The sequence below is a fragment of the Coccomyxa subellipsoidea genome, assembly GCF_000258705.1.
Source record: "Coccomyxa subellipsoidea C-169, whole genome shotgun sequence".
NCBI lineage: Eukaryota > Viridiplantae > Chlorophyta > Trebouxiophyceae > Coccomyxaceae > Coccomyxa > Coccomyxa subellipsoidea.
Window position 1 is genome coordinate 892,124 of NW_005178030.1, and position 12,097 is coordinate 904,220.

The 12,097-nt window shown below is 54.8% G+C and overlaps 2 protein-coding genes across 2 annotated transcripts; both read left to right on the forward strand.

Moving 5' to 3' along the window:
* Positions 1 to 459: 459 nt before the first annotated feature.
* Positions 460 to 5,940, forward strand: COCSUDRAFT_43486 (hypothetical protein; the record flags this gene model as incomplete). Its single annotated transcript, XM_005645633.1, has 14 exons — positions 460 to 726; positions 873 to 1,043; positions 1,194 to 1,704; positions 1,905 to 2,080; positions 2,211 to 2,319; positions 2,528 to 2,607; positions 3,142 to 3,266; positions 3,771 to 3,933; positions 4,230 to 4,318; positions 4,424 to 4,509; positions 4,653 to 4,819; positions 5,035 to 5,122; positions 5,400 to 5,534; positions 5,753 to 5,940. The coding sequence occupies 14 exons, from the start codon at positions 460 to 462 to the stop codon at positions 5,938 to 5,940; spliced, it is 2,355 nt and encodes a 784-aa protein (XP_005645690.1).
* Positions 5,941 to 6,681: 741 nt separating this feature from the next.
* Positions 6,682 to 10,797, forward strand: COCSUDRAFT_57064 (kinase-like protein; the record flags this gene model as incomplete). Its single annotated transcript, XM_005645634.1, has 11 exons — positions 6,682 to 6,759; positions 7,077 to 7,169; positions 7,381 to 7,446; positions 7,532 to 7,708; positions 7,831 to 8,010; positions 8,162 to 8,287; positions 8,523 to 8,585; positions 8,811 to 9,082; positions 9,350 to 9,550; positions 9,788 to 10,058; positions 10,291 to 10,797. 11 exons carry the CDS (start codon positions 6,682 to 6,684, stop codon positions 10,795 to 10,797), a joined length of 2,034 nt encoding a protein of 677 aa, XP_005645691.1.
* Positions 10,798 to 12,097: the final 1,300 nt, after the last annotated feature.

Consider the following 12,097-nt stretch of genomic DNA (forward strand, 5'->3'; position numbering starts at 1 on the left):
GATGAAGACGGTGCCGTTCTCAGTCCAACCTGTGCAGGAGGCACCTGTAAAGTGACATCCAGGCCTTGCAAGTAGGTTATGTCAGATCGCCAGGCCCATAAAAATATTCTTGATAGGCTATATGAAGGCCGAGCCCCGGTTGCATCCAAGGTAGAGGTGCACAAAAAGGTGGGAAAAGCAGCAGTTGGCAAAAGTGCAAGACAGCCTCGTTGCCTAGGAGAGGTCGTAAAAGGGACAGAAGATTGTCCACCGAACACATGTAAAGCACTCCTTGACAGACCCCTCAATAAGCAGCAGCAGTCCCTTAGAGAGCAGAAGAATAAAGCCCAACCTGTTCAGCAGTTAGAGCAACGATATGGGCAGCTAAGACTCAACCCAGTTGATCATAGTGGGTCTTTAGAGCCTGACACAGCACCGAAGCTGCTTGTGTCACCAGAACTCTGCAAGGCAGAAGACGAAATGCCAGGCGTGAAGCGACCAGCAGAGACTTTGGTGAAGACCATCATAGGGGGAGACGGGCAAGTGCCCTCAGTGGAGAACCCAGATGCGACTGCAACAATAGAACTGGCTCAGCAGACGCCAAAGCAGAAGACAAGATCGTTCAGTCAGAGGCAGGTCGCCTTTGTGGACCTGACAGCCGATGACTCAGACGAGCCTGGGCAGCAGGACTGCGCCAGTGCAGATGATGCGTCGCCCATGAGCATTGCCCGCTCATTCACAGACCAGGTTGAAGCACAAACCTCAATGCATGTGTCGCACAGAGCAAACCCGCATGTTGTGCGCATGTACGTCACATAGCTGAACAATAGTGTGTATGCGGTAGTAAGATCAGTCAGGAAGTACAGAAGCCTTCTTCTTTACCATTATTGCAGGCGTCCACCCCAGGAGGCAGCAGCACGAAGAGTCTGCCTTCTGGGAGCCCCATGGCCATCTCTCCTCTGGCAGCAGACCCCTGCAGCCCTGCAGAGGAGGGCTCCAGCCCCTGCAACACCTGGCAGCCCAGACCCTCCCGCTTCCAGCCAGTGAGCATTTCTGAGGACCAGGTGGGCCCCTACAATAATCTTTCCATGTTGTTCATTTCAACAGAAGAGCCTCATCCCGACTTCTTTGAGATCGTGTGGTCAAGCTTGAGATCGTATGGTCAAGCTTGCAACCTAATTGCAGTCCTCACTCATGTCTGTGACTATCTACAGGACATAGCAGAGGGACCTGCTGGCGATGGCACCGCTGCGAGGGAGTTAGGCGCAGAACAGATGCAGGAGGAGGAGGAGCCAGGCAGACACCAACCATCTGCAGATGACGTAGCTGCAGTGGGTGCTGCAGACAGCGAGCAGCCTGGGCCCACAGAGGAGCACAAGGCAGCCGCTGAGTCCTACCGAGCGGCATTGGCAGCCCTGAATGAGCGCACAGCGCCCCAGGAAGCACCGGCCCCTCAAGCTGCTCCCTTGCTGAGCAGCAGAGGGCATGCACCTGCTGGACTTGTTGAGGCACAGCCTGTGGGCCGGCATCCTTGTGAAAGGGGAGGGCCGGCCAGGCAGCCCAATGATGCCGGCAGCTTCGCCTGGCAGCGGCCAAGACAGGCGCCTGCCAGGGATGCGGCTCCTGCAGCTGTCACAGAAAGCGCCAGTCGCGCAGCAGCCTTGCAGGAGTACAAGGACGCGCTGCGGGTTGCCAGTGGCCTGCCTCCTGAAGCACCCTCTACCAGTAAGTGATTCCTCCTCCATGCAAAGATACCAGAATCTCCTCCCTGTCATTTTACCGAGCGTAAACAAAGGACTGACTCCCAAAGGTCACAATGGTTGGGCGCTTAGCATTGGCCACAAGTGAATGTTCTGCTAGTGGAGCAGGCAGAAGTTCTCGCGCAGCTGAGACCATTGAGAGTCTGAACTCGGACCTGGGCGCAGGCTTCTATGCACAGAAGGGCAGCCGGGCTGTGAGGCATTCAGAGGCCCAGACCGGCGGCTCAGCCAGGATATACGAAACATGTGCAAGGCAGCAAGAGGCGGCGGACTTTGCTGACAAATGCAACAGGAAGCTTGCAACCGAGCAGCAGCAGCACAGCAACTCAATGGGCCTTCCGGTAAGTCCTTCTCAACCCACAAAACCTTTGCTTTTTAACAGGGGAAGCCCACATAATTTGATTGTGAGATCCCACTCTGCGCACTGTCAGCATGTCTTGAAGAAGCTCCCAGCACAACAAATGTGCGCAGGGTGGTGCCATGTGCCAAGTCCGGCAGATGGCAGCGCTGCCTTCACAGACAGTGGCAGCCATGGAGGAGGGGAGGGCTGCAAGCGCAGTGGCGCGCACAGCGCAGGCAGGTGCAGTCACATGGCTCGTGCCAGCCAACACCCAGCAGCTGGCATGCATGGAGGAAGGCCTGCCTCCGGCTCCATCCACAGGTCAATTCCTTGAAAAGTGTGCACACGTTTATGTTCTACATTCCATGTACATCAGCTGTGTCTAAACACCTTGATTTGGTCGTTGCAAGGCTGGAGAGTTGATTTTGTGTTGTGGACCTTTGCGCAGGGGATGGCGGTATGGATCGCTGCCAGCAGACAGAGGCGTCCACCAGTGCATCGGGCGAGGGCATTCCCGACCATGTCAAGGTGTTTTTCTGTAATGTGCTCTTGGCGTGCATTAATACAGAGTCTTCAGTGCCTGCGAGTGATGAACGCTGTCTTTGTAAAATCTGCTAGTGGGGCCCCACATGACAGGGCAGCTTACAGGGAGCAGCAGGATCATCAACAGCGGTTGTATTTTGTGACAGGTATTCTGTGAGGAGGTGAAGGGCAAGAGCGGCCAGTACTTCCGCCGCTTTGTGGCTGCCACCTATGACGCGCTGTGGCAACACATCGCAAAGCGGGCCCCCACTGCGCGCCACTTCTACGAGGCACGCCTTTCTTTGCAATGCTCTCTATTAACCTCCCTCTCATTGCCGTGACAAATTTTGGTGGATTCCTGTGTGCCTGCCCTGTAGGAGGCGCATCACACGGGGCTGTCACAATTAGGCAGGCCAGCTGTAGTCGATGGGTATGTGTCCAAAGGAGACGTGATAATGTTGTACACATGGAAAACATGTTGGTGATCTTGGCAGAAAGAGCTGAAGAGGTTGCACATGAGCGGCTGTGGGTTGGTTGCAGGTGGTGAGGGAGGGGCGGCCGTGCCACATGTACTTTGATCTGGAGTATGTGCCGGAGTGCAATCCGCTGGTGGACGCCAACATGATGGTCACCATCCTGCTCAACCTTGTGCGCATGGGCCTCAGGTGCTCTTCCTTCTTGTGTTCTTGTGTTGTTTTACAGCACGGCGAGCCGTTGAAGAATCTGCAACCTGCTCGCGTTATACCGCTGGCAATCAGTCAAAGCTCGATTTTGCAATGCACCTTTCAGCCGCACTGCCTGCCCAGAGAATGCGCGTGGCCCAGCACAGCAAGCTGCACTATAGACTGCCCATGGCATTCACTGTTGCATGAATGGCATCATGTGCATTGAGGTTTACACATGGGCCTCAGGTGTGCCCGTCCCGCTGCACCAGAAATGCGTCAGGTACTGTTGCTGCTAAGCATGCTGGTCATCTTCAACAGTGCTCTGCGATGGAATAAAAGCACATTATCTGCCACACCCTGCCGCGAGACTGCTCGCTGCACACCACACAGCTGCCTACGCATGCAATGCACGACCGAGGCATGAACGCCAGAACTTTCAAGTGGGGTTCAGAGGTGCGCCGTGTATGGCGGATGCAACATAATTTATTGGCAGGTGATGTGCAGGGAGCTATGGGGGCTGCAGCTGGAGGACGGCTGGGTGTGGGAGCTGGACAGCAGCAGCCCTGCCAAGTGGAGCCGCCACATCATCGTTGTCGTCCCGGGGCGAGCCTTCCCCAGCAACCTCGCCCTCGGCGCCTTTGTCACCCAGATCCTCTCCCTGCCCCAGGTCAGCCAACAGCGCCGACATAATGTAAAGAGCGACATGTGCAGTCCTGCTGCTTACTTTGGAGCATGCAATTGTCCCCTTGACCTCCTGGATGCCGAACCTCATTTCTTTTTCCCCCTTGCCGTTCTTTCAGGCATGTTCCTTAATAAGCCTTCTTGACCTTTGCCTCAGGAGAACAGGGTGGGCTATGCTGGATCGCTCATTGTTAAGCAGATTCTCTACTACTGTTACTACTCCACATGACAGAATTTCATGATAGAAAGAATGATCAACAAAGTTTGAATGACTGGCTGCAGGCAGCCCAGCTGCGAGTGGAGAAGACCGATGGCCGCTGCACCGGCGAGAGGCACTTCACATCAATAGTGGACACGGCTGTGTACACAAAGTACGTGCGCACAACCTCATTCCTAGAACCCTGCATCAAACCCTGCTGTTCCTAGTGTACCAAGCGAGCCGGGGACTACTGAGGATGAGTTCTGGATGAATGCAGGAACCGCCACTTCAGGACGGCGCTCAGCTGCAAGGGCGGGAAAGGCCACGTGCTTCAATCCACCGGCAGGTTCGCCGCAAGCCAAGGTAATTCTCGGCTCTCTTCCTCGCATCCTCTTTATGCACACACAGCAGCCTGTCCACTACGATTTTTATCTTTAGCCATCAGGATGACTGTTTTCTCAATGACTGCTACTGAGTGCTAACGTTATCACTGCTGCGGCTTACAGGCTCTCAGTTGACCGAGCGGGAGCTCTTCATGCGCACGTTGGTGTGCAACGTGGAGACGGGCGCACGTCCGCTCGCATGCGGCGCGGCCGAGCAGCTGCTGCGAAGCCGGGCCGGCCCGTCCAACCGCCGCACTGCGCAGCTATCTGATAGCGCCGAGGGCCTGCAGGTGAACTCACCTGATCACAGAGTGTTGGCATATAGTGGGGCATGCAAGGGTGTCTGCATCTATGGGACATGCAAGATTTTTGGACGATGGGGCTGCTTTTGAGGGGTGTTAAGAGGTAGGGAGTGGACAGTGTGGTGTGCTCCTCTTGGGAGGTGCATGTGAGAACGAAGGGCGAAGGGCAACAGAGGTGTCAGATTAGAGGGTGTGTGCTGCAGTTGCTGCAAACGGCTGCTGCGGCTGCGAAGGTGTGCTGGAAACGAGACGCCCTGGACGACGGCCTGCCGCTGCTGGCCCCCATCGAAGGTACATCTACTTTCCCCGAGCAAAGTCTCATTGGGGCCTGAGACCTACCTGGACATTTATTTCGTCCATGGACTCTGTTCAGAGTGTGCAGGATTCCAACACAGGTTGTTTACTGTAGCCATTGTCACATTGAATGTCTTTTTATACAAATTCAGTCGTCTGTGAACCCTGTTCCTCTAAGCAGTCAACACTGGCGGATCAAAAGCACCGAGACTCATGCACAGTAGCTATCATAGCAGTACTCGTCCTACGTCAAGATTTGGGGTCGTGGGCGCAGAGCTGCAGCGTTGGGGGCAGCAGGTGGTGGCGTTCATAGAGGATGTAGCAAAGCAGCGCGCCGGCGGCGCACCCGCGACCGTGCGGACCATCGCACACTGCGGCACCGCCGGCCTCGTGGCATACTCCATGTTGGGTGCGCTGCATCCCTCACGAGCCTCAAACACATCCTCCTCAGTGGGGCACCTTCAGACATCCTTGAGCGGCTTTGACTGCCCAGGAAGGCAGCGGTATGCGTGTGCCATGCAACGGAAGTCTGCTGTGCAGTGCGCCGTGTGTCACCTGCGCAAGCTGCGGTGGCTGTCGGGAGTTCTGTGGTGCTGCGCAATGAGTAATTGCTTTGCATGCGCGCAGGGCCGGGCAGCCACTGGTGCGAGAACATCGGGCGCTGCCATGCAAGCAACCATGTGTTCTTTGTGGTGAGCATGTCAGAGGGGCAGTACGCGCAGAAGTGCTACGATCCTGACTGCGCCCACTTCCGCTCTGCGTGGATGCCCCTGCCGCCGCACCTGCTGCTCAGCCCCGACTCTGTCAATTTGTAGTTGTCATTGAGGGCGCTTGTTTCAATGAGCATGGCGAGTGGCCTGGGAAGCTGTGTGGGGTGCCGCGAGACAAAAGCTAGCAGGGCGGCCGCCTGCCCACTAGGGTGTACTAGCAGTACTGCGCCCCCAAGGTTTGGGAGCTGAACGGGGGTATATACGGCAGTGGAAGGCTGTCCAAAAGGCATCCTGCTGGACAAACTGCTCTTGTGGCAGTATCATGCCAGAAGCATTGCGCCTGTTGCTTGAGTATGCTTTGGACACAAGATACTGGGTCGACCGAATTACACTTCAGGAAGTCAATAGATCCAGTATCATACCATGTCCATATAATGATTATGTGTCCAAGGCTTGAAGGGCCAGAATATTGCATGTGCATTGGCATAAATATTCTAACCTCCTGGACTTGCACAGGACAAGCATCTGCAACTGCGCAGGTCAAAAAGGGAACACACAACCCTTTTTCTCCTAAATTCGATCGTGCCAAATATTCCAAGTTGATTCTTAAGGACCCCAAGCCTCCCTACAAAACCCGTGGGTCGTTGGCAAATTGTAACGACGCACAAAACCGCACTGGGCAGCTTCAGATGTCCAAAGATCATGAACTCATGCTAATGAACCGGCAATCATTATTTTTATTTGTATTGATTGAGCAAGAGTGCTAGCCTCGTATTCGCATCGCGAATTGAAGCCAGCTCCTTTGCCTTGATCGAGCGACCTGCACCAAACTCGAAGCACAACAAGATGAAGCTCACCCTGAACCTGCTGCGATGGATCCCTTGCTTTGGGGCTACGAAGGTCCTGGAAGACTCCTGCACCCTGGTACGAGCTTATTCTGCGTCTTGCTTCCGGTTTGTGCCAAGACAGTGGAGTAGGAGTTGCACCCTGTCTGTACCAAATTGGTGCAGCTGGGCTCGTGAAAAGCACACCTAAAATTAAAATCCAATTGCAACTTTGTTTGAAGCATGCAATCAGAGCTGTCCTTTTTGAAAAAATTCCCATGGCGCGCCACATCGAGAGACAGTACATGCCGCCAACAACGCCATAAAATTTGTCCGATCTAGGTTGTTGGTGCATTAGAGAGGTTTTACTGACTGTAAGTCTATTCTCATCAGTCTCTGTGTGTCTGCTCGTCTCAGGGTTACCCAGAGACCAAGACTGGCTACTCGCCAGATCAAGGTACATCGAAACGAACGGCACCGCTCGTCGAAATTGACAGCACAGATGACGAGGTGCGATACTTATACTGCACTTCCAATTAACAAACCTTGCTTGAGTGGGGTCACTTTGTGAAGGTTTTGGTGTGGCGGACTCTGCAAAGATGTCTAAAAACCCAAAGATGCGAGGTCTGAATTTTGCGGATTCTCTTCGATGCGAGAGATGCGAGAGACGGCATGAAACGGCATGAGACGGCATGACGGCATGGTTTATGCTGCTTTGCAGATGGAGCGCATTCCTCAGAAGGAAGAGGTGGGGAGCGAGGAGACACTGCCTGAAGAGCATGTGCAGGTGAGATGATTACCTGTCGCACTGCTGTTGTTTAGCTCTTGAAAGATAACAAAACACCGAGCACGTTTCTCTGATGGTGCGCCAGGCTCCAGGGACGGGAGAGGGGGCTGCGGACTTCATTGCCGGCATGTTCCCTGCTGAGGAGCAGGCCAGTGCTCCCTGCAGCGACAGCGAAAAGACAGCGCAACTGGAGGCAGATTTGGTGGCAGCAAAAGAGGAGTCTGCAGATAAGGCAGAAGAGATTGCCAAGCTGCGTACTCAGGTGCGGCCATGGTTACATTGGCAGCTTTGCTTGTGCCACATAAAATGTGTGTAAAAGTCAGCTGGTCAATTGAGAGAACAAGCATTGCTAAAACTGACGCATGTTGTGCACTGGCATTGTAGGTGTCCACAGCAGAAGCAGACAATGTCAGGCTGGCAGGCTACATGGCCGACCTGTCAGCAGCGCTGGAGGACAAGGAGGCAGCCAGGAAATTGGTGGAGAGCCGCAGCGTGGATCTGCAGCAGAAGCTGACTGCTGCGGAAAGGGAGATCAGCCAGCTGAAAGCCAACCTGCCAGCACAGGTAACATCCCCACCTGTGCTGGCCTGCCATCTTTGCTGTTTGTTTGGTTCAGCCTTGTCCGTGGCTATTGAGGCATGCATCCTTCCAGGCTGCTCTGCTGTGAGTCAGGAGGATATCCTCTTGCGCTTGTGACCACAGTGTATTCTTGCAGGCCCAGCGCATGTCCCCAGAGGCGATGCTCATCTCTGTAGTGAAGTCCTCTGTGCCGATTCCCACCCACCTGAAGAGGATCAAGGACCTGGAGCAAGAACTGCGCCGCCAGGCTGAAAAGGCAGAGGTACGCCCACTTTGGATTGACACCGCAAAACTGAAAGCCACACCTCCATGCCTAATGATCTGATCTTTGCATCATGCCTTGAATGATCACGTTGGCAATCCAATGAACCACTGCAGTCACTGCTAACTCCATGGAGAGACAGTGGCGCCTATGGTGCGTGGAGTTGCTCATCTGCTGTGACTCCTGGCCTTGATGTGCATGTTGGATTGAGATTAGGAGCTTCTATGATGTGCAGGCAACGTTGGAAGCAAAAGAGAAGGAGCTGCAGCGGGCCAAGAGCCTTTTCCACATGCCAGCGGTGCGCACCTGCTCGCACATAAATTCACACAGCTCTGTACTTTCAGGATGGCTGTGCGCTGAAAGTGTCCCTCTGCATTCCTCATTGACGTAATCTTGTCTCTGCTGCCACAGCACCCACCAGTAGAACTTGAGGGAACATCGCTCGGGCAGTGCACCTCTTGGCATGAGGTCAAAAAGATGAGCCGAGCCCATGATCTTCACAGTGACATTGCTTGCTTTTCAGGGCACACTGGTCAGCTTCCCAGAGGATGGGGCCCAGCTGGGCAGCGGCGGGATGGGGACGGTGTCAGCCGTCACCGTCAGCTTCGCGGCAGCTGCCAAGGTCCCCCACGATGACAAGGCGCGGGAGGACCTGTGCAATGAGGCCGCCGCGTACACCGCCATCGGGCCCCGTGACAACATCGCGCGGCCCATCGCGTGGGTGTATGCGCCGGAAGTGGACAAGGATGTTCTCCTGGTGGAGCTGGCAGCAGGGAGCCTGCACGGCCTGATCAGGTGGGCATTCCTGCGCCAGCCTCTCCCTCCCTGGTCAATGTTCTTGATGTCTTCCAATCCTTGATGTTCTGGTGTTTTGAGCGCTGCTCTAAAACTGCAGTCCTGTCTGGCGGCCAGTCCTTTGCACAGTTGAGCGCAATTGAGGTCCCATGTATTTTGGGCAGCAACTTGGCGGCATGAAAGGACGTGATTAGTTTACTCAGGCAGCAGCGTTTCTTCTGGCAACTGCAATTGCTGACATCATGGGCTTGTGTGTGCAATGGGCAGAGATGAGCCCTTGCTGGAGAGGAGCCTGCTGCTCTATACTCTGGGGCAGGTGCTGGCAGCAGTGGTGCAGGTGCACGGAGCCAAATGGCTGCACCGTGACATCAAGCCCGCCAACTTCCTCTACTTTGACGACGGCATCATCAAGCTGGCAGACTTCGGCTGCGCCACCCAGATCGGCTCTCAGTCACTCGCCCGCTGGAAGTGCGCGCCCTTTCCTTCTTCTACCCGTGCAATTCCATTACCTGCTGAGAGTCCTGACTCCCTCCCAGGAACGGCCTTCATGCGCAGCCCTTGCCTTGTCAGCACCATTTTCGACTGCCTGAGTTTGAGCTGAAATGGACACTTACTCCATGCCCTGCAAATACTCGCCTGGTAGCCGATGATGTAGTCATGTCTTAGTAATTATTAGCGATCAGGGTGCTATGCTGTCCTGCGCAGGGGCACCTTCGGCTTCATGACCCCGGCGACGGTGCTGGGCGAGGCCAGGGGGAGCAAACTCGATGACATCCGCGCGCTGGCCGCCACGATGTACCACCTGCTGACGGGGCGCGACCTGTACGATGACCTGGCGGCGCAGTACGATGCCCTGGACGCCAGCGTGAAGGCTGAGCTGGAGGAGTACGTGCGCGCCAAAAAGATCTGCACCGAGGTGCACAAGGGCCTCCTGGTGGCGGCGGCTGAGTTCAAGGAGCACATTGGCCTCAAACAGGTGCGGATTGTTGCCTCTCCACTACCCCTTTTCTCTCCTGTGACTTGCCTGTTGTCACATGTGTTGCATGGGATTTAATATCACCTGTCTGTCAGGTCAACCAGTGCCAAGGGCTCCAGACCTGCAATGGGGCTGCTGTGCAGGGGGTACTAAAGATTCTCTAGTACCCCCTGTGCTGTGGGTGCCAAGGGGTGTTGTAATGACAAGAGGGGTGTCCGATGCGCTTGCGCAGGTGGTGCCCCTGCTGAGAGACCTGCCGCAGAAGCTGCTGGAAGCCGTGCTGAGCGGCATCAAACAGCCGCACAACACGTCCCTCGCAGAGATTGAGGCAGCTCTGGAGGAGGCTCAGGAGGCCTGGGCGGACGATGCCTCCTGCTTCGAAGAGCCCGGCTGCTCAGAGAGCGACCGCTGGGATCAGAGCCCGTGCGCCAGCGCAGCCAGCCGCTCCATCGACCCCTGGGGGCTCTTTGCCGATGGCAGCCTGTGCATGGAAGAGCCCAACCTCTCCGGCTGCGGCGCAGAAGAGGCGGCAGAGGGCAAGCTGGGCTCGTGCGGGGACGCCGAAATCATCTTCGGGGATGACGGCGCTCGCTGCGAGGACGACACCGCAGCCGACATCATCCTGTTTGATGACACAGACGACTGCACCCCGGCAACCTGCGCTGCCAAGGAGGGTTCCTCGGCACCGGAAAACGCCTGCTCCGTGGTTGATGACCCATACCGCCGGTACTATGAGTGAGCAGACACATCCATCGAGCATCACAGCAGGAACAGAGCAAGTCTTGGCCCTGGATGGGACACACCAGCTGATCAGGCAGTGCTGTTTCAAGATGGCACAGCCGGCCTGGGGCATCAATAGCTCAAGTTTGCAGTTCATATATGCCTTCTGTTCTGGCAGCATCCACCATTATGGCACTTACGAGTCCATGTGGCTGCAGATATCTTACACGCCAGAGCATATCAAGCTGCCATTTTCAAACAGGCAGCAATTTTTGATCCGTAAGATTTTCAAGAAGTTTCCTTATGGATTGTTATATTGTTGAGTCAATTTAATGAAAATGTATATCCTGGCATTGAAGTTGGAAGGGAGATTGTGGGTGCTCGAGGTTTGCTGAGAGCGCTGTTGAAGACGAGGTCGTTTCGGATTTGATTGATTTGATTGAAAGCCCATTGATGTTGTGAGACCATGGAGGCAGAATGGACGTGGATAACGGCCTGAACAAATGCCCTGCACTAATTGCATGAGCTGGATTTTGGGCATCTTTGCTAGAAAGTCAGTACCAATATGAGTCAGCGCCGGCGGCCAAATGGGCTGTTGGAGGAGTACTATCCCTTGAAATGGCTTGGTTGTAATTTTGCATGCTCTCAATTCCCAGAGGCTAGATTATGTCAGTGACGTGCAGCGAGCGCAGCAGGGAAGATTAAGATCATGAGAAGGTTTTGTTTGAGCCAGCATGAGACGTCACTGATTGCATGCTGTGGCATACTGTAGCAATGGGAACATGCCAAATCGAACCATTCTAATATGCAACATGTACAGTCAACGAGCACGCGCGATGCTTGTCCTGTAAAGTGTCCAACTTTCAAGGAGTTGCATGCAACTGGAATTGATTTACATGCAATGTTCTCCATGCCTCACATTTCAGGCTGGCAGAACAGCCTGGTTGTCCCTCAAAGACAATCAAAAACGGTAATTTCATGAGTGGTCACTGCAGTTGGCCACTACAACCCGGAACCCCGGCCCGGACCCGTTGCAGAATGGAATCCAATTCTGAATCAGTTGCCCACCTGCATGCAAGTGAACTTGCGCATCTGAGTCCAAGAAGAACTCTTTGTCTCCTTGAGTCCGAGTGTCACTCCGGAACCTGAGCAATCGTGATCAGGTCCACTGCTGTGCTGCGTGTCGTGTGAGAGCTTTCACTGCTGAAGAGCCTAAGTAGGCTCACCATGGTATATGCTCTTGTGTCGGTGAAATTTCGAGTTCTCGACAGGAGTCTGTGGTCAAAAGTCAATCTCGGGTGATCGATGGCTGATGCGCG